The 26,649-nt window shown below is 45.3% G+C and overlaps 1 protein-coding gene and 1 pseudogene across 1 annotated transcript in view; both read left to right on the top strand.

Moving 5' to 3' along the window:
* The window catches only part of LOC129327196 (zinc finger protein 883-like), a 61,168-nt gene extending 48,640 nt beyond the window's left edge, over nt 1–12,528 (top strand). The window contains exon 3 of the mRNA XM_054975680.1: nt 11,581–12,528. Within this exon, the coding sequence (XP_054831655.1) occupies nt 11,581–12,528 (948 nt within the window). The remainder of the gene's footprint in view (nt 1–11,580) is intronic.
* Nucleotides 12,529–21,298: 8,770 nt separating this feature from the next.
* LOC129327886 (gastrula zinc finger protein XlCGF8.2DB-like) lies at nt 21,299–26,207 on the top strand (annotated as a pseudogene).
* Nucleotides 26,208–26,649: the final 442 nt, after the last annotated feature.

The raw sequence follows: 26,649 nt of genomic DNA on the forward strand, positions 1-26,649 counted from the left end.
TGTCTGAAGCTTTGTTATTTTTTTCAAGGATTTGATACTGACTGTAACATCTTCTGTTGTGACTGGTTAGTCCAGATATTGTTTATGTTCTTGTGAGTTTTTTTCCAAATTTCCTGTGATGATAAATAATTTAAAATATGATTAGTGTCAGGATTGTCTGATGTACAAATGGTTTGGTAGTATTCAGCAAATACATCAGCTAATTTTACAGAACTAGTTTGAGTTTTTCCTGGGTGCCTTTAATAGCTTGTATAGAATGTGAGGAGGTTTTTCCTCTAATTTTCATGCAAGCAAGTTTATAGATTGGGTGGTCTTTTTTGTGTTCATCTTCTAGTTTTCTTATTCTAGATATCATTTCATTTCTAATGTTTTCTTTTTGCTCTTCATGACAGGAGGCAACGGAGATTAATTTCCCTCTAAGTACCACTTCCATAGCATCCTACACGTGGATTTGAGGAATGCCACATAGTTTGTTTCTATTGTTTAATTTCTAAAGAGACTTCAGAAGAAATTTATTTGTTAAATAAAAGTGATTTATTTAGTTTTCAATTTGTTTGATGTCATTTATTCTCAGTGTACATTCTGTCCAAGCATAGTCTGTCCACAACTTGTCACCAATCCTTGATGTAAGAGTTTGACTAATTAATTTAGGAGATAAGAATATGTCATTTAAATATGTAATTTAGAAGATAAGAATATGTAATCAATCCTTGTGTATATATTGTGGATAGAAGAGAAGTATGTATAGTCTGTTACCAGTGGGTTTTGAAGATGACACTAGATCAATAGATAAAGCCTAAGAGCCATTAATTGATCTTAGCAGCTTAGTAACTGTATTGTTAATTTTAATTGCTTTGACACGATAGGCAGTAAAATTTAAAAGTTCATTCAGAGAGGAGTGATACAAATGTTTACTGCTGACACATTGATTTACCCATGCTGAACGAAAGCAGAATTGAAAGCCAAGAGAATCGTGCACTCTGCATGAAGACAGCTCGCCAGGTTGTTTTGATCTACAAGCAGCTCTCCACACTGAAAGCAGTGAAAGCAGCTTTCTCAGTAAACATGCCTTGCGGTATTATCCAATACAATTTTTAAAGTTTGTATATGTACACTCACACATTATGCAATGCATTTATATTTTGTATCACTTTCATATTTATCAAAATACTTAATTTCACAGGTCAAGGGATGGTGTCATGGAAATATAAATAATAATAATAACTGTGCTTATATACCGCTCTTCTAAACATATTAGTGCCTCACCCAGAGCAGTGAACAAGTTAGTGTCATTCTTGTCTCCACAATGGAGCTGGGGCTGAGAGGAGTGGCTGACCCAAGGCCACCTACTGAGCTCATGTCAGTAGTGGGATTCAAACCAGTAGACTGCTGATTATGGTTTAGAACACATACTTAGTGAAACATATGCATTCTAAATAACGCTGTATGAACTTCACTGTAGTTCTTTTTCTAGTATGGTGTATAACTGGTGCTTCTTTATCTTTGACAGCCAATTAAAAATAGTGAACAGTATCAAATACATGTTCTTTAATTGTTAGCAGAGACCAAGGATGATCTGGTCATGTAACCATATTGACTTCATTTTCCGGATGTTTTCACAAATATTTTTTTCTGTGAAACCTTCAATTTTTTTAATGCTTACTTTTCAGTTTGTTTCCAAAGCAAGACTGTGTTGATACATGGTATTATTTGAAAATAACCCATCATGTCTTTAAATTGCACTGGGGGGTTCTGGTTGCACTTTAGCATGTTTGTTGATTGGATCTACCAACAGATTGGAGCCAATAGATATAGAGTTGGGAACTTTTGAAGATGGCTGACGTTAAGAATGCTCGCTGCTCATCTAATCTCTGTAGCATCTGAAGAGATGCTGAGGCATGGGCCCCTATTTCCTCTTACTTCCTCTTTAATGTTCTGCAGTACCAGATCAGTGAAGGACAAAACCTGTCTAGATTGTTGGAGGAAGAGGAAATAGATCTGGCTTGTGTAATCAAGACTTGGCCGTGGTGTATCTGTCCCAATTAACTCCATGCAACTCTGCCTTCAAGGGCGGTGGAGGAGGTATGGCTAGTATGGCCAGTGGGTGGTTCTCATGGCCCAGCTGGAAATAAATGTGGATGCTACCACTGGGGTGGGGGAGGGGCAGGGCCTTCAAAGGCTGGTGACAGGCCAACAGAGAAGGGACTGACATAGCCAGAGGAGGCCCAGGGCTGCATGGAGCAAGGAGGAATGGGTTTGGACTTTCAGAAGACTAGCAAGGTTCCTGGAAAACTTTGGAGGGAGGCTGGGGAGGAGGGTCCCTTGGAGGAATGGGCCAAGGAAGACCCCACTTGCAGTGGCAGCATGGGGAACCATGCACAGGCCACGGAAGGGCAAGTACATGGTGGAAAGCTCCTCAGCAGGCCCAGGATTGGCTGGAGAAACCCAGGGGTCACCAGTCTGGAGAGAGGATGGGAGCCTTAGTCCCAGGGGACAACTCCTGCCTGGACTGTGAACTCATTTGGGTGTGTGTGGTGGGGTAACAGGAAGGTGGAAGGCATGGGGGTGCGAGGAATCTACAGGCTGAGACCTTATGAGAGGAGAAGCTAGGAGCAAGGGGGCTGCTTCACAGACCAAAGAGGAACTGGTGGTAATCCACAGCCAGCAAAGGGGCTAGGAACCCGATCTGAGGCCAATCAGAAGTGTGAGAGCTATTGTTGTCCAAAAATCTTTCCCCTTTTGCTGACTCCTGGTGCAGACTATCGGAGGCTCATCACACTGCGCTCTATGGATAGATTAGGCATTCTGCTTGTAGACTGACCTCCTAGTTCTCGTTTGGGCACCCTGCCAGAATTGGCAGAGTTGCTCATGGGCAAGGTGCTGGAGACCCCTAGACTGATTCTTCTTCAGGAGTTCCAGCATCCATGCTGAGGGTTCCTTACCAGAACCAGTCTCTTTGGCTGCCAGTTGTGATGGACCCATTTGGAGTAATTCTTTTTGCACTGAGCCTCTGAGGGAAGATCTGGCTTCGAGGTTGGACATTCGACCCGTAGCATGATCTGACCTCCATCTACTCCAGCCAAGGGGGAGATGGAGCTCCAGCAGTCCACAGTGTAGGGGGGCTGGGGAAGTGGTCCACCCATGGGGACTCATGGCTCTGACTGGATTACAGAACGCTCTGGGTGATTTTAGGGTTCCAAATGAAGGCTCAGTCGAGGCTGTGATGGAAGCTTGGGATGCGAAGCTCCTAGAAGCTGTCTACAAGGCTGCCCCTCACTGGCCTCTCCCAACCTTGGGGTGGAACCCGGCTTCCTAATTTACCACTGTAAAAAGCTGTTGTGGAATAGGCCCCCACCAGGAAAACACAATGAAGGTTTCCTGGGTCCTTTGCTTTTTCTACTAGAGAAACGGCATGGGCGGAAGGGTAGAGTGCCATTTCTCCTCTTCAAATCTAGACCGGCAACCAAGGAAGGCCATGCGCAGCCAGCAAACGGGTCAAACAGGGACTCCCCCTACCATTTTCACCTATAAAGACAGTGGGGGAGGGAAGCTGTGGGCAGTTTCCATCACCAAACCCATTTTATACTAGCTGTTATATGTGATAGTGCCTCAGTTCATAGATCCAGAGGAGCTAGCCGTGTTAGTCTGTAGTAACAAAATAGTAAAGAGTCCCGTAGCACCTTTAAGACTAACCAACTTTATTGTAGCATAAGCTTTTGAGAGCCACAGCTCTCTTCGTCAGATGCATGAGGTCCGGCATCCTTGTCCTGGCTTGTGTAACTTGTGACATCGTGTTTAGACCTGTGATGTGTGAGGTGGGTGGGTGTCAGTTTTTTGGGGCAGGGTGGGCGGGGTTGAGCAACGGATGCACTCATGAGAATAGTACATGATTGTTAAAGTTTGCACATGCCAACTTAGGTTGGGGAAAAGATATCGGCAAGGGATGATTCCATTGAAAGACACCACCAGTGGATTATTACTAGCACCGCCGTGCGGCCTTTTATTTTGATGCAGAAAAAGAGCACCGTGGCATTGTGGCATGGCACAGCATGGCACGCCAGTGGTGAAAGCCCCTGCAAGCACCCCGACAGAAATGTGAGTCCGGGCAGCAGCAGCAGATGTGAGGATCGTTGTGAGCAGCCCTTCTCTTACAGGGATTAAAGAAACGTTTCTCATGAGGAGGGTCCGTGGCTCAGCAGCAGAGCTTTTGCTTGGCAGGCTAAAGGTGCCCAGTTCAATCCCTGGCAGCATCTCCAGCCGAAAGGAACCTCTGCCGGCAACCCTGAAGACGAGGCTGACCTGGATAGGCTAGTAGTAGAATGCAACTTCACGGGCCTGTGACTTCTCATTGAGTGATGCAGCCTGAGTCTCAGAGAGAAATGTGGATGACAAATAGGGTGGTCAGCACCAGGCTGGGGAATTCCTGGAGATTTGTGGGATGGAACCTGAAGAAGATAGGGTTTGGGGAGGGAAGGGACCTCAGCAGGGCATAATGTCACAGAGTCCACCCTCCAAAGCATCCACTTTCTCCAGGGGAAGTGATTTCTATGGCCTTGAGATCAGTTGGAATACTGGGAGATCTCCAGCCACCACTTGGAAGTTGGCAATCTTAAGGTCCATAAATGATGAAATTAAGCCAAATAGATGTGCTCAGTCCCTCCACTCTCCAAGGTGTGTTGCTTGATCACATCACATCAACTCACCCAATGCCCCAGAACTCTAATCTAGAGATCAGGGGTGGTGATGTCCAGGCTCAACCTGGAGGGTGGCAACCCTAATCTGTCCGTCCTCCCTCGGTGCTCCTTTCTCTGGAAAAGGCTTGCGCTCTGCCTCGCTAAGAACAAAGTCACCTTGCAAGAGAAATCAAGCTGCGCATTTTCGCTTTGCATCCCAAGACAGAGCAGAGCTGGTCGCTTGTGGGGTGCCTGGTTGCTTCCGGAGTGGACGCTGGTCCCGGGAGAATGGGGGGGGGGGGCGGGGTGATCTGGGTGCAAAAACCTCCCCGATCGGCCAGAGCCAAACGTCCAGCGGAGGTATTGCGTTTCAGTCCTGCAATGGTTAAAATCAACAGCTCTCCCAATCCTAGAGAGGGAGGAATATGTTGGAGGGATGGGGCATCAATAGTGGCCGACTTCCCCCGCCCCCGCCCGCCCCCTCCAGGCTGCAGACACCGAGCTCTGGATGTCTTTGGGAGAAGCAGGGCTTTGATTTCTGCTGCACAAGGTGAGTAAAAGTGCTTGAAGGGGTGTGTGTGTCTCTCCCCTTTTCTTTTTGGAAGAGCTACAAGCTCAGCAAGAGGAGGGGCTGAGGACAGACGGTGCTAATTCTGGCAGGAGGGGGCTGCCCCTCTTCTCCCCCGCCCCCCCCCTGCAAACCTCTTTCTAGGTCTGTCTGTTGAAGAATCCAGCCTTCTGTTTGCCTTCTGCAGAATCGTGTGTGTGTGTGTGTAAGAGAGAGAGAGAGAGAGAGAGAGAGAGAGAGAGAGAATCAGGGAAGCCAAAGCTGCCCTTCTGGCTGGCAGCTGAGCCCTTTGAATGGCACCCAGTGCCAAGAGGGGCTCCAGGAAGAGATGGGGAGGCAGCGGAACTCCCACCCCCTACTCTGCTCCTGCTCTCCATGTGCCAGCAGTCCAATGAGAAGAGGGCATGGAGTTGGGGTGCCTTGTGGCCTCCTGCCCTTTGGTGCCTCAATGGGCCATTTGGGAAAGTGACAAACTGGAGAGTGGGTTTTATTTGGCAAGGAAGTGGAGGGAGCAAAGAGTTAAAAGACACAAGATGGGGTTGCCGGGGGGGGGGGGGAGTAGAAAAATACGCAAGCCCTTTCCTGCAGCTGAATGACAGGGAAGGGTGTTGCTTCTGTGGCCTTGATCTTCGGCTGAGGGTGGCTGAACGAGAGAAGCAGAGGTTATGGGCAGATGTGCAGTAGAAGGGAGAGAGTCCTGGAGGAGCCAGAAGGTAAAGAGGATCTAGAAAAGGACTGCAAGCCAGAGAAGGGCCATGAAGAGAGGTGATGTGTGATGAGAGGAAGGGGAGAGATTTTGGGGAGACGAGGAGCAGCAACCGATAGGCGGGAGTCTGGTAGCACCTGAGACCAACAGCATTTCCCAAGGCATAAAAGAGCCAGTGGGGCAAAGTGGATAGTGGATCTGGGAGCAACTATGCCATGGTAGCTTGTTGTGTGTCCTGGGGCCGGCCACATCCTCAGCATAACCTACCTCACAGGGTTGTTGTGAGGATAAACTTGAGAAGAGAATGATGTAATCTAGTTTGGGTGAAAGGGGAGAAAGGCAAGGTATGACGGTTGTTTTGTTACACATCTTCCATGCCAACAAGCTTGCTCAGTTAGAACAAAAAGCTTGTATGCTGGAAAGCAAAGAGGTTGTGGTAGTTGAGGCAAGGAAAGAGAGTTTTTGCCAATGCAAGGGCTGTGCTTTCAGCATGTTGCAGTGATCTGCTGGAGGTTGTTGGAAATGTATAAGAAGAAAAGTGCTTAGAAGGAAGAGAAGTTAAGGAAGGATTGGGAGGGAGGCCAGACACCCAAGAGAAATCCTAAATCGGTTCTTGTCACCCTTGCAGGCAGCGGACGAGCATTGCGGATCAAGCCCTCCCTGGGTGGAAAGAGCCACTATGCACCCTGCTCAGGTGAGGGAAGGCTCAGATGAGGGACAGACTGAGTCTCTCTACAAGAGACATCTGACACTTGAAGAACACATGTCGGGAGGTGCAATGTTAGCCGGGAAGGATAGTTTAAAAAGACAGAGCCGGCGGCAGGGCAAAAGCTGGGAAATGCCAGAAGGGAAACTTCAGCCCATTATAACCTCTGCAGGTCCAAGCCCGGCTCTGGAAGGCAGCTCCAGCCCATTTCCATTCCTCGCTGCCCTCTGGTTGTGATCCCACACAGTTTTAGACTGAAGAAGTGAAATTGACAGAGCCTTTGGGGAGGCGAAGATGAAATTAACAAACCCTCTGAGGAGCGATCTCCCTGGGCTCTGTCTTTTAAAACTACGCTTCCTGGCTAAGATTGCGTCTCCCAACACTTGACAAACATGTGCAGAGGCGTCTCATGTACAGATACTCTCAAGGGGCTGGCTATGGTCAACAGATATAAAATAATCATTCAAGCCTTCTTTCTATGTTTCTTAGCCCTTTTGAGGAGGGGGCAGGGCTCAGCTAAGATCCCACCTCCAGTGGCTTCCCACCAAAACTCTCTTGCATTTCATCCCTCCAATTCAAGAGGAAGGGAGAGAAGGAAGAGGCCGTTCTGAGCAGACCTGGGGTAGGCATTGAGGACCATCTTTGTCCCCCTGCCACCTTCTGGCTCCTGTTTAGATACTGGGTTTTTATTCAACTGGACAAATGGAGGATGGTATTTTAAGCCCCTTTGTTCTCCTATTGGGGAGGGTATAAATACGTAAATAATAAATGCCAGCCCTGCTTGAAGCTTTGAGTCCTGCAGAAAAAAAAATAGGACTTGTACCTTTAACTGTTTGGAGGGTGAGCAAGTGTACATGCGTGTTTGGGGGATTATTTATATTTTTTTCCTTCTCTTTTCTAGGGGCTGGTGACCTTTGAGGAAGTGGCTGTGTACTTCACAGCGGACGAATGGGCTCTGCTGTATCCAGGCCAGAAAGCTCTGTACAAGGAAGTCATGCTGGAGAATTATGGGATGGTGGCCTCTCTGGGTTCCTCCTTATCCGTGGAGACAGAAGGTAGAAATACACGTGCCTGTAAGGTCTTCTTGCATTGTAAGGGTGCTATCTGGGAAGTGTGGATAAGCCTGCCTTGCCGGGTGAGCGTGAGTTTTTGCAAAGTGCAAATCCCATTTCAGCAGTTTAGAAGTGTGGAAAAGGTGTGGAACATCTGACATGAATGCAGTTGTCTCATTGTCTGCCCGTCCTCTGTCTTACTCCATTTCTCAGCCTATTCATCAGTAAGTAGGCAACAGCCAGACCTTCCAAGGGAGGGTTGTTGTGAGTTCCACCGGTCCTTCCTTTCACCTGGAAACAGTGTGGCTGACCACCTCCTGTACCCGGTATGATCAGTGACACTCTGTGCTCTGAATGCCTTCTCTTACTGGGATGTGTGGACATCAGAGCAGGATTAGGGAGAATCTTCTGCTCTAGGGGGATTGCCCAGCTCCTATCATGATAGGAACTGTGACACTCTGGATTCTTGCATCGTGGTGTAGATATCTCACGGAGTTTAGGGAGAATCTTTGGGCCTCCTAGGAATCACGTGGGCAGCTGCTCCATGGAGGGTTTTCTCTGTCTCGGTTTCCAAACCTTTTTTGGCACAGAGGAGCCTCCACACTACTTTGTGCCCTAGTCATCCGGTTTTCCAGGTCCCCCCCCCCCATCCTTGTTACTTTTTCCCCATCTTCTGGTGCATTTTGAAAGAACACAGTCCAAGCATGTCGCTGTGCTTTCTGGGAAGAATGAAGCACATATCTTTGCCTTGCCAAGCCTCTTGCCCACAATGGCACCTTTTGCCGTCATCAGCCCTTACAGCTGACATTTCCCCTACATTTTTTCCTCTGCCCTGTTCCAGAGGCCTTTAAAAAAATGGTAGTTGTGCTATCATTCTTAACATTATAGCAATTATCAGTTTTTTTAAAAAAAGCTATCTCATGGCATAGGAGGGGAAATGATGGCTAAAGGAGGGGAGTGCACAGAAAACACACGTGGAAGCACCACGGCAGATGCCTTTGATTCCACAGCACTGGTGAAAGCAGAGTGGAATATTCTTACCCCATGGAAGCAACCTCTTCGCTGCCCTTTGAGATGTTGTTGGGCGTTTGGGCAGCTGCAGGCAGACATAATATTGGCAATAGATGCGGATCTTGCTTCATCTGTTGGTGTGAGCCGAGTTTGTGATTTATGCAGAGTAAACATCTGTTGGTTCAACCCAAGAGACTCGTTGATATTCTAGCAGCAACTCCGATTCCCAGTTGAACAACGTCCAGCTCTTTTTATCAAATACCTTATTCTGTGAATGGCCACATGCATTTGGGGCCCAGAAAGATTGTGAAGACTTCATTGACTCTTTGCATAAAACTCCTTGAGGGAGGGAGGAAGGGAGGGAGGAGGGCTCTTGAATGGCAGCAGCCAATCAGCACTCTACAGCCACTTCTGCTGCCGCTTCCAAGATTGCCAATGGAGAGGGAGCAAAGTATGTGAATGTGGGGAGACGTAGGGCAAGTCTGCCTCTGGGCTTATCTTTGGAGGAGGAGAACTGGTCTGCTAAAAGTTGAGATGTGTCTGAAATCAAAATGGCTGTCTTCAGGTCTGGTGCTTGTGTGAATACACTCTCAATGCGCCTGAAGCTCACTCACCTGTGGTGAAAGTCATTGTGGAAACTGGTGGCGTTGAGTTCACACAGTCCTATCCAACTTGTGTGTAGGAATTTAAAAAGTTTGCCTTTTCTTCTTTGTGGGATAGGGTCAGCCTTGGTGTAGTGGTTAAGAATGGCAGTACTCTAATCTGGAGAGCCGGGTTTGATTCCCCACTCCTCCACTTGAAACCAGCTGGGTGACCTTGGGTCAGTCACAGCTCTCTCAGAGTTCTCTCAGTGCCACCCACCTCACAGGGTGTTTGTTGTGGGGATAATAATAACTTACTTTGTAAACCGCTCTGAGTAGGTGTTAAGTTGCCCTGAAGGGCGTATATAAATTAAATATTATTATTGTTGTTGTTGTTGTTATTGAATGGCTGAACACTTTGTACTCAGGAGTAAACTGGTGTGTCTGTTTTTTTGAAAGACATTCCCAAACATGACCTGATTTCCTGGCTGAATGAAGAGGGAAACCCATTTGTCCAGGATCGCGAAGAAGGCAAGAGATCTGCAGGTACCTGGACATGGAGAATTGTGGGGGTTGCTGAGATGATGGAGGAACTGGGATTCAGCCTCCTATGGATGGAATTGTTCTCCTCCTTAAGGAGTATATTTGCAGCCTGGGAGTGCCTTGGTCATCTCCAGGTTGGATTCACGTGAATACATTGCAACTGCCTTATACTGTATCAGTCCCTCGGCCCACTGGTCTGCTCAGACTGGCAGCTCCTCTCCAGGTTTCAGTAGAGGTCTTTCACATTACCGGCTGTCTTATCCTTTTAACTGAAGATGGAGCTGGGGATTGAACCTGTGGCCTTCAGCATGCCCAGCAGATTCTCAGCCACTAAGCCACAGCTCCTCCCAGTTCTGAAATTTGTTAATCCAAGCTCTGGCAGGGAGGCTGCTATTGGGTATCAACTAAAGGCCGTACACCTCTGTTTCACTATCTATTTGTTTCTGAACCCAGGTCAGAGAGCTGGTTTTGACCTTTTTGTACCCTAAATGATCAGGGACCAGGACACTTAAAAAAAAAATCTGCCCAGGTTTTTTAAACTGTTTTCTCAGGTCCTGTTTCATTTTCTCCTTCACTGGAGGTGAGGTGCAGGGGCAAAAGGGATAGGGACTCTTCAGTGGTGGCGCCTCAGCTATGGAATGCTGACTGTTCACCTGATGCCCCAAGCCAGGTTCAACTATGTTAGTTTCCTGTGTGTTTTATGAGTTTTTTTAAAACACAGCTTTGATGAGAGGTTTCTCTGTGCTTGCTGGGATCTTTTTATACATGCTGATAATACATCTTTTGCATATTCATTGGTAGAGATAGTCTAAAAATATTTTAAATAACAGCTAAAAAATGAACCTAGAAGAAAAAGTTTAAAGATCTTACCTTTATACTGGGCTAGACAGACTGGCTGGTTTGGAATCGGATTAGTTATCATAGCTGCAAGTAGCAGAAATAATTGGGGAGTGTTTTTTTCTCCTGTAGCAGAACCTCTGTCTCTGAAACTGGATTTTGCCTCCTCCTGGCTAGAAGTAGGAGAATATCCCTTTGTGCATAATTCCGAGGAAGGAGAAAGAGTGACTGATAATTGCTCAGTTATATGGCAGGAAACTTATTCTCCTCTACCGGGCTATAAGTTCTCCTAGGAAAAATTAATTCTAGTAAAATTTTAATGATGAGACTAATTCTAAGAATGGCTGATGGGATTCTTTTATCTAGAAAAGGGGAGCAGAATAATGGAACGGCTCATGTGTGTCTTAAGTGCACAGGAATTCTTTCTGCAATACTGCCCCTTCTTGAACCTACAAATATTAGAATTTATTCCTTGGGTTTGAACTGTGATTTCAGTCTCCATTTCTCTCTCATCACATTTATTTATTTAATTCTGCAGCTGATGAGATGGAGGGCAAGGGAGGAAAAGACCACCAGAGAATAAAAACAGAAGCCAGCAAGTCTCTTGTTTCTTATGATGGTGCAAAATTCCATGGAATTCCAATTCAAGAAAAAAGTCATGAAAGAAGTAAAAGCAATGATTTTTTGCTGTTTACAAAAATTGTAACTAGCGATACAAGCCTTAGACAATATGTGGACATAGCCAATGAGAAGAAATGTCTTGAGTGTGGAAAAACTTTCAGTCATGTCAAAAACCTTATGTCCCACAAAAGAATTCACATGGAGGAGAAACCATATCAGTGTTCAGAATGCGGAAAGAACTTCAGGCAGAATGTTCATTTGGTTCAACATCAGAGAATCCACACAGGAGAGAAACCATATCAGTGCTTAGAGTGTGGGAAGAGGTTCAGTCACAGCTCAGGCCTTGCTTACCATCAAAGAATCCACACAGGGGAGAAACCCTATAAATGTTCCGAGTGTGGAAAGAGCTACAGCGACAGCTCGAGCCTTACATCTCATCAAAGAATGCACACAGGGGAGAAACCATTTAAATGCCTGGAGTGTGGACAAAGTTTCAGTGTGAGGTCAAGCCTTACTACCCATCAAAGAATACACACAGGTGAGAAACCATATCAGTGTTTGGAGTGTGGAAAGTGCTTCAGTCAGAACTCAAACCTTACTTCTCATCAAAAAATTCACACAAGAGAGAAATCATATAAATGCTTGGAGTGTGGAAAGAGCTTCAGTCAGAGTTCCGGCCTTACTTCTCATCAAAGGATCCACACAGGGGAGAAACCATATCAGTGTTCTGAGTGTGGGAAGTGCTTCAATATCAGCTCAAGCCTTACTTGCCATCAAAGAATACACACAGGGGAGAAACCATATCAGTGCTCACAATGTGGGAAGAGCTTTAGGAGGAATCTCCACCTTGTTCAACATCAGAGAATTCACACAGGAGAGAAACCGTATCTGTGTTATGAATGTGGGAAGAGCTTCAGTATCAGCTCAAACCTTACATCCCATCAAAGAATCCACACAGGGGAGAAGCCATATATGTGCTCTGAATGTGGGAAGAGCTTCTGTTCCAGGTCAATTCTTACTTCCCATCAAAGAATACACACAGGAGAGAAGCCATATCTGTGTTCTGAATGTGGGAAGGGCTTCATCCAGAGCTCAAGCCTTCTTTCCCATCAAAGAATCCACACTGGAGAGAAACCATATGCATGCTTAGCATGTGGAAAAAGCTTTAGTCACAGCTCAAGCCTTATTTCTCATCAAAGAAATCACACAGGGGAGAAATCGGACCAATGACCAGTGTGTGGTTAAAATCTTGTGATAAATCACAACTGAATTATGAAACTGGGAGATGTTCTGTTCATTAAGGAATATTTTGTGTCAATATCACTGAAAATTGATTTCTTCTACAAGATGGAAGAACTGTAGAGTTAGCATATGATTTTGAGGAGTCCCTGTGTTCTGATGAATTAAAGTCAGAATGCTAGGATGGAATTATGGAATGTGTCTGACTAAATGGCTTCTCCCAGCATAACATCTTGAAACATAAGAACATAAGAAAAGCCCTGCTGTATCAGTCCAATGGTCTGTCTAGTCTTACATCTTGTCTCACACACTGGCCAACCAGTTACTATGGAGGGCTGACAACAGGGCACAGATGCCCAGGCCCCTGATGTTGCCTCCTGGTGTTGGTATTCAGGGGGTCACTGGCTCAGAATATGGAGGTTCCATTAGTCACCATGGGTATTAGCTCCTGATAGTCCTATCCTCCATGAATCTGCCTAATTCCCTTTTAACTACTCAACAAAGAGAGAGTCAGGGAAAAGCGAAACCCAACAGAAAAGACATTACCGTGATCTACTTACTAATGCGATTTAAAGATACAATGTAACAAAGTAAGCAAAAGTTTTCTTTATATCACTAACAAGGATCAATTTAAAGAAGGTATAAGGTCTAAAGCAGTTATATCACCAACAAGAATCAATTTATAGAAGGTATAAGGAGATCCAGTTTGGTGTAGTGGTTAAGAGCGTGGGACTCTAATCTGGAGAGCTGGGTTTGATTCCCCACTCCTCCACTTGAAGCCAGCTGGGTGACCTTGGGCGAGTCACAGTTCTCTGGAACTCTCTCAGCCCCACCCACCTCACAGGGTGTTTTGTTGTGGGGTAATAATAACACTTTGTAAACCGCTCTGAGTAGGCATTAAGTTGTCCTGAAGGGCAGTATATGAATCGAATGTTATTTTTATTATTAAAAATGTGCTTATTTTGTTACATTGTATCTTTAAATCTCATTAGTAAGTAGGTCATGGTAATTTCTGTTGGATAATCCCCCTTTAAAGCTGCCTGTGCTTGTGGTACATTGTCTGGTAGTAAATTCCACACAGCCTTTTGGGGGGGGGGGGCTCTAGCTTTTTATTATTGTGATGGGTGGATAGCTTCCAATCATATCTAACTCATTCTTCTGCTGATTTCAGGAATGTTTTATCACTTGAAACCTTGAGTTTTTAAAAATTAATTTTGTGCTTAGTTCAGAGAATGCTTTTCGATTTGTTTCCAAGGCCACTACTGTAGTTTTGAGGAAGGGGATATTCTGTGAGATCTAGAAATATTGTATGATCTACCTGTCTTTAAAGCATAATTAGCAAATCATATTTTAATAATGTATTTTTGAACCATCTCTTCCTGGTGCATTTCAGTTAAGAGGACTTCTCCCCCCTCCCTTTGAGCCAATTTGAAAGAACTTTAATCTGCCTCTGTGTCAATCATCCCTAAAGTCCCACCTATCCTCCAGGGCTCTGAACCAATCCTGATTCAGGCCTTGTACAAATCCCAGGGATTGCCAGCCAATCAGAGACCCTGGAACTCCACTGGTTGGAAGGGGTTGAGCCAGTTTTTAAGAATGGAAGGGAGAGATATTTTCCTCAGACAGGGAATTGCAGCTCTGAATGAGAGCATCACTTTGGACAACTTTTTTTTTTTGCTTTTAGTTAGTATTTGGAGACTCGTTAGGAAAGAAAACTTATTTTAGTGAGACCAACAAGCTTCCTTTTCAGGGCCCATCAAATCTAACTTAAGTGTACACCTCCTGTGAACACGGGCTCTGTGAGTTAAAAGAGTGCCCTGGAACCGGAGTCATCCTGTCAGCTGTGGAAACAGATTCAAGTTGAACCTTGAATTCTGAGGACTCTGTCGGGAGAAAAAAGGATCAGATCTTCCCTCAGTGTTTCTGTATATTAACTAATGCTCACTTTCATTGGGAAAAACAAAATCTCTGGAGTTGAGAGCGAGTATATACAAAACCTTTACTTTGTTACACCCTTTATCCTTTGTAAATAAATTCTTTTTGTTCACTTTCATTGGTGTCTTCTGTCCAGTCAAAACAGCTGTGAAAAGGGGTTTATACTTACCTCATAGTTAAGTACAGTATTCTGGTGGGGTCCCAAATGAGAGCCCTTTAGGGAGAACAAAGCTTACACTCTACCACCTTGTCAAATAAAAGCTTGCCCCCCCATTTTTATTAATTTTATTAATTATGGGCAGCGGGGGTTTCAACAGCTGGGATTTGGGCAGCCGTAAGTCCAGGAGGATCGCTCCTCTCTCCTCCTCCTCCCACCATCTTTGCTGTGCCACAATAAATGCGGTGACAATGTAGCTGCCACATCCCCCTTCTCCCAAGATATTGTTCTCTATGGCTTCTAGAAGGAAGCCACTCGTCCACCTTTTCTTTCCGTGGCTGCAGATTTCCTGGGTTCTGTTATCCATTCTCTGATTTCTCCAGTCACGGGAGTGGTCTCCCAGCAAGTGTCTGCTACCAATTCTGCCATCTCCCTTTTAGAAACACAAGCAAGTCCCCAGGTTTTCTATGCTGAACCTTGGAAATGGTGGTGATGGAGAGAGCCCTCAAGTCATAGCTGACTTATGGTGACCCCCCCACCCCGTGGAGTTTTCATGGCAAGAGACGAGCAGAGGTGGTTTGCCATCGCCTACCTCTGCAATCCATATTTTTTAGATGTGGGGAAATGGCCACTCACACCAGCCAGTAAAGCTCCAAACACCCATCATGTTCTGTCTGCAATTGATGCTTCTCTGCAACCCTCCTACTAGTTAGGTCCCTCTGACCACTGCCAGCACAATCAGCTCCTTTTCTCCGCCACCTGTACACTCAGCTTTCTCTGTCTGTGAAGTGCTTTTAGGGGAGCAAGGGGCGCTGGCAGTGGCAAGAGGGAGCCGAGCGGACTAGAGAAAGAACCGCTGCCAGGGAGAAGAGGGATTCTCTCCGTCTTCTTTTTGGCAGGGGTTCTTTCTCACTACACTTCCCATGGAACCTTGCAGAAAACTGACCAGTGTCCTCCACGCATCAGGCATCTCTTCTGTTTTGGCTCGTCAGGACACCCGTTGATTAAGGAGGCAGGCAGTCACAGAGAAGGGCGGAGAGTTGGGAAGTATTGCTCAGAGAAGTTATAGATCCAGAGGAGTTAGCCGTGTTAGTCTGTAGTAGCAAAATAGAAAAGAGTCCAGTAGCACCTTTAAGACTCACCAACTTTACTGTAGCATAAGCTTTCGAGAATCACAGTTCTCTTCTTCAGATGCATGGAGGGCAAGAAGAAACTGGTCAGATAAATAGGTGGAGAGGGGAGGGGGGAGTAGATGCAATCAGTAGCTTCTGATAATAGGATCAGTTTGCTTCTGATAATGAAATCAGTTACTTCTGATAATGAGATAACCGTTCATAGTCTCTATTCAATCCAAGCCTGACTGAGTCAAATTTACACATGAATTCCAATTCAGCAGTTTCCCATTGGATTCTGTTTTTGAAAGGTTTCTGTTGAACTACAGTGACCTTTAAGTCCTTGATGGAATGTCCTGGTAGATTGAAGTGTTCTCCCACTGGTTTCTGGATGTTGCCATTTTTAATGTCAGATTTGTGTCCATTTATTCTTTTGTGCAGAGGTTGGCTGGTTTGTCCAATGTACAGAGCAGAGACTATGAATGGTTATCTCATTATCAGAAGTAACTGATCCCATTATCAGAACCTACTGGTTGCATCTACTCCCCCCTCACCACCTATATATGTGACCATTTTCTTCTTACCCTCCATGCATCTGAAGAAGAGAACCGTGATTCTTGAAAGCTTATGCTACAGTAAAGTTGTTCAGAGAAGTTATTAAGCAACCCACCTTGTTTTGTGACGGAGGGGGTGTTCTCCATCCCTCCCCATTTTGTGGGGGTTTATTGAGAGTTTCACCACTAAGAGTGATCTAAGAAGAACCATGCCAGAGACTGCAGGAGGTAACATGGTAGAGAAGCTGCGGGCACCAGCCTTATCACTCTTTTGGGGAGTCAGATAAGGAGTGTGTGTGTGTGTTTGTGTGTGTGGGGGGGTTAATTCATCCTCTTCCCCAATGAGGCACTCCTGGTCCTTTTTTGCCTCTCTGGAGCCAGCTGCCTAAGACAGGAGCAGTCCCAACCCGATCCTCCTTGGCCAGTGTTGCCCAGGCTGACCCCGATCCCAGGAGGCTCTGCCTCTTGCCAAATTCCTTTCTGGCCTTGTGAGCCTCCCCTCTCCCTGGTAGCCCTGAAAACACCAGCAAAGCATAGCAGTGAGCATGCCATCCAGTTGAGGCATTTGGAGGCAGAAGTAGGTGTCAGGGGAAGAGCCTTGGGCTGGTTTAAATCGTTCCTCATATAATGGACTCAAAAGGTTGTTGTAGGTAACCAACTTTCTTCAGGGTGGGAATACCCTTGCAGTGGGAAAGGTACAATTAAGTGGGAAAAGGTACAATTAAAATTTTGGCGAAATAATTTGTTAGTAATTACAGTGTACATATATTGTACATATTACTGGCAGTATACAATAGATACTAAATGTAAATACAGAGTGTCATAACTGAATTTTTTTTTAAAAAAATGAATGGTGGATATTTTTAAGTAGTTTGCTTGCACTGAACATTTTACACATTAACAGGTAGTTCAAAAGTATATTTCATGCAGTCATCTATATTAAGAGCAATCCTTTGAATTCACTAGACGATTGTGCGAATCTGTCAATCATTGCTTCTGCATCCGATTCATCTAACTAATGGAGAGCAACATGTACGATTCCAAGTTCTCCTCGGACCGTGAATTTCTTAGCCTTGTCTTTATGATCTTTAGCTTGAAAATGTCCTCTCACGTTGGACTTGAGTAACTGATATTGTTCAGATGACTTTATAAAGTTCATAAAGGTTATCACATGCCTTGTCATGAAGTCTGTTGGATGTCAGAATTTTTAGTATATGCGATGGGCAAGTGCTGCAAGTTTCACGCTTGTTGCAACTGGAATCCATTTCTCAACATCATTAAGCAATAGCTTTAATACATCAAAGTTCGAAGCAAAAGAAAACAATTCCAATGTTACTTGATCTTTGCTGATTTGTGCACACAGCTTAATAATACCTTCCAGTGCTTCATCTTCAAGGCCCTTCTCTGCAATATTGGGTCCAAGCAGGATACATCTTTATACAACTTTTTGTGTTGTACAAAGTGTGAATCTAGTGACTGGACAATGCTGTCCATTAAACACATTCACTCAAAAATCAGCTAGAGAATCTGAGGAATTTCCTTCGTCATCTATAAGCTCATCTGTCATTCTTTCTTCTTCCTCTTCCTCTTAATTGGCAATGCTGTTTCCAAAGAGTCAATTGTTAATGTTTGATTTCCATCCATATTCAGCTGTGAAATCTTGTCATTACATTTATTTACAAATTACATTTATTTACAAATTTATTTACAAATTGTCTGTTCCTTCAGCTTTGTTGTAGCTGAATCTACTAAACTCCCTGCAGTAAACATATCTAAACCACTTGTCTGTAAATAAATTGATAACGGGGCTGTAGTTTCAAAGATATACAAGTAAGTAAATGCTGTCAAATATTGTTTCAAACTTTAGAAGACTTTGAAGTAAAGCATCAGATTCTTGTTTTGGTTTTGCATCAGACTTGTCTGAATCTTGTATCATTGATAAGCATGTCAAGAGATTTACAAAAGTACTAGCAGCGGCATCAAAGCGGCCAAATATAGTTGTTGCTGCATTGGATTTTCTTGTCTCACCAATTAGCTTTAATCCTTTCATTTTTTCTTGTCCTAGATACACACACACACACACATTCTTTTGCTTGCATTCTTGACTCACCAGCTGGCTTTGCAGCCCATCCCTACCCCCGGCTTCTCTTACACACACACGCACGGGTAACCTGTTTTGTTCAAGGGCAATATCAAATAAATAGATTTACCTAATTTAAGAACTGGGAGAGTTCCTGTCTATGACAGTGTGATCCCACCTTGTGACACTTGCATTTATAAAAGATTACAATGAACAAACTTGGAAAAAAAAACATTTTATTTGGAACAATACAATAATAAAGCATATATAACAACAATCATGTAACAATACAGGCCTGTTTTACTCAAGCAGACCCCGGTCTCCGTCTTTCTGACTTCTGTATGGTGATCAGTCCCTTGAATAGCAGCAACTTGTAGCTGTGCTCTACCTTGAGATGCCTTCTGTTCTTCACAGGAGTCCCATAATATTAATACAGAGTTCATACAAAAGAGCGTTTCTGAGGACAGAGGGCTTCTCCCTGCAGCTTCAGGCCCTCTAGTCTCTCAGGGAAAATTATACATGTAACATTCATTTCAAATAGTCCCAACAATAATCAAAATACAACTAACAGCCAATTAATATAAACACAATCTTCCCTTCCAATAATAAGTATAAGAAATTCTCATACCTAAAACATGAATAGAGAGTTCATACAAAGGAGTGTTTCTGAGGAGAGAGCGCTTCTCCCAGCAGCTTCAGGCCCTCTAGTCTCTCGGGGAAAATTGCGCCTTTTTGTCTTTATAAGGAATACCCCCACACTTTATCTCCCTCTAGTGGACAAGGGTCACACACACACACTTTTGTTTACTTACTCCACTCACCTGTCGGGCCTCAGGGGGAGAAAGTGGAGAGGGCGACTCACCTCTGTTCTCCTGTGGTGGGGCAGAGCACCAGGAGGACAGCCTGGCAGGAGGCAGCCACAGCTCCTGGGAGGCAAACCTCTTGCTCGGTGGGGTGAGGACTGCCTACTCCAGCACCCCTGTACAGGGCCCACAACCCCAGGCTGAAGGGGTGGTGGTGGAGCCAACCCACAAGGATCCCTGCACTGAGCTAATGAGCTCTGAACTGGGAGAGGGGGGAAACAGTAGGCAGCCCCCAGCCCTCTAGCAGCCAGGGCACTAGCCTTCCACTCTATGTTACCATAGAGATTAGGAGGAAGGAAATTCTAGAGCATTCTCTAGCAGCCGCCATTTTTCTCCCATTTTTCTGTTTAAGGGGCCCCACTTGCCATCGGGCAAGCTGACACCCTGGCCAGTCTGCCACTGGGGGGGGGGGGATTCTTAGGGCTAGGCAAATTGATGGGGGGGGGATATGGGAGCCAGGAGGCCACAGCCAGAAAAGCTCGGGTTTTTCTTTCAGAATACGGACCTGTCTGGGCAAGGCCTCTGAGGAAGGGCTCATCTCATGAGGGAAGAGATGGTCCTTAAACAAGCTACACAGTAAAGACTTGTAAAGGTAAAAGTTGAGCCTGAAAGCAGAGCTTTTTCTCTCCCTCTCCTTTTCTCTCCTTCTTCCTCATTTCAGAAATAGCACCTAGTACCTTGGCCTCTGTTCCTTCCCTTGACCTTCAGCATCTGGGGCTTTTCCCCTGTTCACATTACTCTCCGGCTCCTTATGGCAGGTGATGCCAGGGTTTTCTCCACCTCCACTAGGGAAGATGTTCGGTGCAGGAGTCCCAGTTTCCCACACCCCCAGCTCAACTGGGAAATTAAAATGTCCCGCATAAGCCGTGTCAAAATTATGAACTTTTGCCTTGCACAGTTATTAAGAATTAAATGCCAGTACTTTTGCTGTCTTTACTCAACAAACTTCTTGTAGGATCCAGTGGAGTGGATTCTATGTCTATACGACCACTCCACTGAGGAAAGTATGTTTGTTCTTTATTTGTTTATTGATATCGGTTTATCCCCCACCATTTCCTTGGGCCCAAATGTGAAGCCTTCTGCCAGTCTCAGGAGCTTTCCTTCACCTTAAGTGGCTCTTGTGTTGGAGGAAATCTCCTCAGGCCGGACTAAGGCTAGTGGGAAGATGGTTGGAGCCACCCCAGGGTCTCAAGACGTGTTATGGCCGTTACTTCAGATGTCTTGAAAAGGAGGCTAGACAAAGTCACAGTGGAGAGAGTGTGATACTTCGTTGTTCTTTTGCCTTTGCTAAAAAGTATTTTCTTGCCTTTGTAGGACTTAGGAGCCCTCAGAAAGGACTTGGCAGCTGAGCAAGAAGCTCTGGGGTCAAGATGGGAAATCAAAGCTTGCCTGGGCCAGAAGCAGAAAATGGCCCTGAGGCCATCCCAGCTGGGAGCAGAGGGGAATTCTGGGAAAGACCTGTGGGAAAGATCCTGGCTGATGACAGCACCAGCTCAGATGTCCGTTGCCTGCACTTCAGGCAGTTCTGCTACCAGGAGGCTGAGGGGCCCCGAGAGACATGCAGCCGACTCCACCATCTTTGCCAGCTGTGGCTGAAACCTGAAAGGCACAGCAAGAAGGAGATGCTGGACCTGGTGCTCCTGGAGCAGTTCCTGGCAATCCTGCCCCCAGAGATGGAGAGTTGGGTCAGGGAATGTGGTCCAGAGACCAGTTCCCAGGCGGTGGCCCTAGCAGAAGGCTTCCTCCTGAGCCAGGCAGAAGATGAGAAGCAAGGAAGACAGGTGAGGGTCGTTGATCCTGAGAACTCCAACGAACAGAATATTGAAAAGACAATCCCGAAACTCCTCCCCATCTAAGTGCACAACCTTTTCAAGGAATCAGCCTAGAGATATTCTCTTCCCAGGTGTTTCTCTGCCCTCCTCCTGTTCTAATCCCTCTCCTCTTTCTTTGTCTGGAGGGCCAGGACCCATCTAGAGGGGCTGATGCTTTTCCTGGAGCAGAGAAGGCACCATCCGATCCAAGGCACAGGCCGTTTTCCTGGGGAACCAAGTGGGACAACGATGGAAGTGCCAACTTGCTGGGTAAGGATTCTTCTTGTACCTTTATGCTGGACCTCCTTAGTTAGGGTAAAGGTACCATTTCTGGGCTGATTTTGCATGGGAATTCTGCATGGAAGACATGTTGTGTCCCAGTTTCAGTTGTATCTTCAGAATACATTCAATTTCAAATGTATCAGACTTTGTCCATCCATTGCAGTCGAGGTGGAATGTCAAAAGAGCTGGGCTAACAAAAGACGGGAGAACATACTCTCATTGATTTAAAATATTTGTACACCCACCTGTGACAGGCAGAGAATGGAAATGTACCCCTGAAAAAGGAGCCAATGAGATCAGTGCTGTGAATCAGCCAATAGGGGCCAGATTTTTGAATAGAGTTTATATCTGACATGGAGAAGTTGTTTGTCTGAAGCAGCTGGGTTTGGAAGAATGAGACTTGGGAATTAAGTTAGAGGAGCGTGAATTTAAAATCTGAGGGGGGGGGGTGTCAGTGCTTTGCCTAGCTTCCTTAAATGTTTTAAATTTATCTGTTTTGCTGTTTACATTATTTATGCTTTTCTCACTGAGACTCAAGACGGATTACATCGTGTAAGTCAAATATAATCAGCAGGATGGGACATCCAATAAACAGTGCAATAGGGGTTGGATTGTAGAAAACAGGAAAAGAGCTGAAAGAAACCATGAGCATTTAAATGTGACATGGTAAATGATGCAGAAAATACATAGGAGCATACTTACACCAGCAGACAGCACACAGCAGTACACAGTAGTATAGCCCTCAGTTCCTATTCCTTTACCAAAGCGTCTTTCTGAACCATTTCATTTCACTATGGCCCTATTACCTGTATAGCAGGTAATTTTCAAATAGCTTATTTATAGCCTGATTTTTTCTCTGAGATTGAAGGTGGATCACAGAGTATAGGGGAAAAAAGTGTGAACTGGACAGAATCTTTCAGAACGAGACAGACTCTCTCAGGCTCCCACACAGTTTGGCCGAACTAGAGAAAATGGATACTTTCCCTCAGCACTGAGACCAATAACTGCAGTTCCTTGGGCTCCCTCAGATCCAGCCACCATACAGTTGCAGCACGTTTCACTCACCCATCCAGCCTCCCCCTTCTTACTTCAGAGGCCTACCTTTTAAACTGCAGTAAACATACTTTCAAAACTGCACATTAACCAGCTAAAATAAAATACACAAACTATTTACATGGCCAATCATTGCAACCTAGTCCGGCGTGAATATGTACCTTAGTTGTGTGTTCTTCCTGAAATAAAGGTTTTCTTCATTTTAAAAAGGAAGCCATCTTGGGCCTGTTAGTTTTACCTCTGTTATTAATCCAGGCTTGGGTGGGTTAAAAACCAGCCCCAAATCCAGTCCCCTTCAAACCTGTACAGTAGGGGTGGGACGGGATGGGAGGATTGAAATCATATTGTGATGGAGATGAAAAGCTGTGTGTATCTGTCCCCCAGGAAATCCATCACACCCCGTTTTATCCCAGTCTTTTCTGTACCCATTATGGGCCTTACTTCTCCTTTAGTAACGCTTGGTGCAGTACAACCCCGAGACTCTTCACTGAGTCAGTGAAGATCAGCTGAACCCCACCAAATTTGGGGAGTGACATCCTCCAGGGCTTCACCTCCAGCTTGCCCAGATTCAGTGAGGACTTCTTTTCCCTCAGCCACTTAACTGCCATGCCCAGACAGCAGCTCGGAGCTGCTAGACCAACCCCAGACATACTGAGGGTTGCAATCGCAGCAAAGAGAAAACTGAGCCCCAGGGGACAAGTCCTGCTCTGAGGAGAATTGGTCTGCGACAGGAACCCTCTGAGTCTGAGGCGTAAGGAATGATCTAAAACATTCCAGAGCACATCCTTCAAAACCTGCTTGTGACTCTGGGTGTCTCAACAAAACATACCCCTTGCGGGGGTTGGCTGTGTGAGGAAGTTGTCAACCTAATCTTAAGGCAGGAGGAAGGTAGGTGTTTTTGTGAGAGAAAATGTGTGTGATGTAACATAAGGACTTAATCAGGAGCCTCTGAGATGTCAATATATCCAATTGCTGAATGTGCAGTAAGGTCTTCTAGTTTCAAGAGGGTGGCCATGTTGGTCTGAAGTAGAACAACAAGATCTGAGCCCAGTAGTACCTTAAAGGCCAACAAGATTTCCAGAGTATGAGCTTTGGAGAGCCAGAGCTCCCTTTGTCAGATACCTGTGCCTTAAGTAGCAAAGTAGCAAAGAGGAGCTTACGCTAGGATGGGCTCTCTGAAGTATGCTGGTCTCTGACTTTTGAAATGCAATCCTTTACTTTTCTCACAGGCAGTGGAAGGACATTGGCAGGCGATTCTGGACCTTTGAGGCTTTGTGGGGGACTGGAAGCATCTTCTGAGCCACCAGGTCAGGTAGGGAGGGAATCCTTGGGGGCATCTCAGGGGCCTGTATCTTCTGCCAATCCCCTGGGTCCAGGAGGACCCAGCCTTTTCCCTTTCTGTCGAAATAGGTCTCTAGGAATTGCATGGCTGAAGCACTGGATCCTCCCCTTGACCCACTGGAGAGCCACTGCCAGTCTGAGTGGACAGTATTGACGTGACGGACCTGAGTCAGCATAAGGCAGCTTCTTCACTTGTTCATGAAAACTCCCTTGCCCCTCTGTTTCACTCCCTTTTTGGACTGTGACTTGATCTGTGAGGAGAAAACATTTCTCTCTTTCAGGGTCAGGTGACTCTAGAGGAGGTGTCCGTCTCTTTCACCCCGGAGGAGTGGGCTCTGCTGGATCCGGGCCAAAGGGCTCTGCACCGGGTGGTCATGGTGGAGAATTGCAGGAATCTGGCCCATCTCGGTATGGCTCCCTCTTTGCCTTTTGCTGACTGAGAGGGAAAGGAGGAATTGATGCTCTTGTTGGTCTCTCTCAGTGCACCACAGGGAGATCACGAGTAGCAGATCTGCCTCCTTTGCTCTTTCCTCTTAATTGAACTGAGTTGCTGATATTCCAAGTGGAGCTGATAGGGCAATGCATTTAAAACTCTTAACGAGAACAATTAATCACTTAGAAGACAAGCTTTCAGCTGTTACACACTCTTGCTGTGTTCAAACCCTTCCCACCCCTTACTGAGTCCCCTCTAGTACCCCTTGACTGCATCTACATGGGGGCAGTTCAGATTTGTTTCTTGCAGGCTGCCTCCTGGCTTACCTTTGGTGGAATTGGGGAGGTCAATGAGGTGGTGCTGGACCAGGGGTGGAGCATCTGCTGGTTCAATCTCTGGCATATCCAGGTAATAGGATTCGGTAGGATCTGATGTGAAAGACCCCTCCTTGACATCTTGGAGAGACACAGCCAGTCAGAGGAGACAAGATTGACCTTGACAGACTGGTGCAGCTTCATGGGTGTGTTCCTTTCTCTGTTCTGTGTCCAAAAGCCACCTGCTTTTGTTCTGCTACTGAATTTACTTGGTTATTTGGACAGATGCCGCCTAGGAAGAGGCTGCATTCTGGCATAAGACTGCTGTTGTCCTTTTCCAAGCGTCTCTGTCTCCCTCACCTGGGTTCTTTCTTTGTTCTTACAGGGCAGGAATTCCAAGGAAGGGGAGAAGAGCAGAAAAGAGGAATGGAAGGAAAATCAAAGTGTAGCAAGAAATCCATTGCACCTGGAGATGCCAGTTTCCATGAAATTCAAGACCCAGAACAAATTAATAAAGGGAAAAGGAGTAGCTTCACTCAGTTTACAAAACTTTTAGCTGGGAAATCAAGCCTTGCCTCACATCAGGGAATGCAAAGTCAGGAAAAACAGTTGGAAAAATCAGACAGTACGATGAACTCCAAGGGAAGAAAAAACCTTATTTTACAGGAAGCTCTGGATGCAGAAGAGGAACCACATTTACATTCACAGTGTGAAAAGAGCTTCAAGCAAAGTGTAGATCTTACTTCCCATCAAATGAGCCACACAGAGGAGAAACCATATACATGTTCAGAGTGTGGAAAGAACTTCACAAAGAAGAACAACCTGATACAACATCAAACAATGCACACTGGGGAGAAACCATATGAATGCTCAGAGTGTGGAAAGAGCTTCAGAAGGAAGGGCGATCTTATACAACATCACAGAATCCACACTGAGGAGAAACCATATACCTGTTCAGAGTGTGGAAAGAACTTCAAAAGGAAGAACAACCTGATACAACATCAAACAGTGCACACTGGGGAGAAACCATATGAATGCTCAGAGTGTGGAAAGAGCTTCAGAAGGAAGGGCGATCTTAAACAACATCACAGAATCCACACTGGGGAGAAACCATATACCTGTTCAGAGTGTGGAAAGAGCTTCAGTCAAAGTTCATACCTTACTTTTCATCACAGAATCCACACAGGGGAGAAACCATATACCTGTTCAGAGTGTGGAAAGAGCTTCAGTCACAGTTCATACCTTTCTTCTCATCACATAATCCACATAGGGGAGAAACCATATAAATGCTCAGAGTGTGGAAATAGTTTTGGAAGGAAGGACAATCTTAAACAACATCAGAGGATCCACAGAAGGAAGAAGCCATACACATGCTCAGAGTCTGGAAGGAGCTTCAGGGTCAACTGTCACTTTACTTCCCATCAGATAATCCACACAGAAGAGAAACCATATCAATGCTCAGAGTGTGGAAAGAACTTCACAAGGAAGTGCAGCCTTATACAACATCAAAGAATCCACCAGGGAAAAACCATATAAATGCCTGGAGTGTGGAAAAAGCTTCAGGGAAAGTAGAACACTTAGAACCCATCAAAAAATCCACACAGGGGGAAAACCACATGAATGCTCAGAGTGTGGAAAGCGCTTCAGAAGGAAGGGCAACCTCATACAACTTCAAAGAATGCACACCGGGGAGAAACCATATAAATATTCAGTGTATGGAAAAATCTTCAAGTAGAGTTTAGAACTTACTTCCCATCAAATGAGCCACAGGGAATAAACCATATAAATGTGCAGAGCTTAGAAAGACTTTTAGAAGGAAGAACAGCCTTATATAACATTGAAGAATGCACACTGGAGAGAAACCATATTAGTGCTCAGAGTGTGGAAAGAGCTTCAGAGATAGTGGAACGCATCAAAGAATCCACATATGGGGAAAACCCCCATATGATTTCCATTAAAGAATCCACAAAAGGGAGAAACTATATTCCATTGTGTGTGTAAACTATTTCTCATCAGAGAACTCATAAGGAATGCTCTTGAGTCAGTACACAGTTTTTATAACCATTAAAATTCCTGTTGGTGACAAATCATGGAAATCAAGCTACAGATAGTTCTGACTAGTCACATAAGTGTACCCAAAAAACCTACTTTAAGAGGATGGAAAGATTTTCAATAAG

Source organism: Eublepharis macularius, chromosome 4 (assembly GCF_028583425.1).
Source record: "Eublepharis macularius isolate TG4126 chromosome 4, MPM_Emac_v1.0, whole genome shotgun sequence".
Taxonomy (NCBI): Eukaryota; Metazoa; Chordata; class Lepidosauria; order Squamata; family Eublepharidae; genus Eublepharis; species Eublepharis macularius.